At 69.9% G+C, this 992-nt stretch overlaps 1 protein-coding gene across 1 annotated transcript in view; it reads right to left on the bottom strand.

Moving 5' to 3' along the window:
* ICMT (isoprenylcysteine carboxyl methyltransferase) overlaps positions 1 to 563 on the bottom strand; it is a 12,347-nt gene extending 11,784 nt beyond the window's left edge. The window contains exon 1 of the mRNA XM_069079063.1: positions 269 to 563. Coding sequence (XP_068935164.1) covers positions 269 to 451 — 183 coding nt within the window. The 5' untranslated portion in view covers positions 452 to 563. The remainder of the gene's footprint in view (positions 1 to 268) is intronic.
* Positions 564 to 992: the final 429 nt, after the last annotated feature.

Genomic DNA, 992 nt, shown 5'->3' with positions numbered 1-992 from the left:
CACTTCCCATAAGTCCTGGCAGCTGCGGGGGGAGCTGACCCAGGTGGGCACCCCTAGCCTAGCACTTCCCATAAGTCCTGGCAGCTGCGGGGGAGCTGATCCAGTTGGGCATCCCTAGCCTAGCACTACCCATAAGTACTAGCAGCTGGGGGGAGCTGACCCAGGTGGGCACCCCTAGCCTAGCACTCCCCATAAGTCCTGGCAGCTGGGGGAGCTGCCCCAGGAGGGCACCCCCGGCTCGCCCCCTGGCCCGAGCCGCCCCGCTCACCTGGTAGCGCGGCGGGCGGTAGAGCAGCAGCAGCAGAGCGTTGAGCGCCGCCACATACAGCGCCATCACCGTGCGGGCCTGCAGGCCGGAGCGCGTGAGCAGCGGCAGCCCCACTACCGAGCCGCCCAGCAGGAAGGTGGCTAGACTGAGGCGCGCCTCCGAGCCCAGCGCGGCCGGCGCCATGGCGCTCAGGGTAGAGCGGGCGGCCGAGCGAGTGACGGACGGCGGCTTCGGGCGGCGGCCGTGGCCGCCGCTGTAGCCCCGGAATCCCACCGGCCGCGCCTGCGCACTGCGCCGCCCGAAGCCTCACACTGACGAGAGCGTGCCCGGACTGGGACTCCCCGGGCTGGGCGGCGAAGTATCGCGAGAATGACGCCGCCCGCGAGGACCAGTGGGCTGAAATTGGCGGGAGCTGGGGATGCCCCGCCCTCGTCACACAGCCCCACGCTCCTCCCCGCCCTGCCCCACCCTTGTCCAGTCCAGTCCTCCGGGAACGGCCCAGCCTGCCTCTTTGACTTAGAACTGAGACCTCAGAGGCCGTCTGGTGCCAAGCAGGCGGGGAGACTGAGGCCGGGGGAGGAGAAAGGATCCCAGACCCAGAGCTGGAGGGGAGCCCCGAGGCCACTGCAGTCCAGCCCCTCGTTATACGGACCGGGAGACTGAGGCCCCGGGAGGGCAATGACTCGTGGGAGCTCCTTGGCAGGAGCTATTCTCATCACCCCCC

The sequence above is a fragment of the Petaurus breviceps genome, unplaced genomic scaffold, assembly GCF_028583685.1.
Source record: "Petaurus breviceps papuanus isolate PSGF00001 unplaced genomic scaffold, PetGlider_PUasm1.0 91041, whole genome shotgun sequence".
NCBI classification, from domain to species: Eukaryota; Metazoa; Chordata; class Mammalia; order Diprotodontia; family Petauridae; genus Petaurus; species Petaurus breviceps.
Note: the sequence above shows the minus strand (reverse complement) of the source record. Positions and strands in the feature narration are given on the sequence as shown.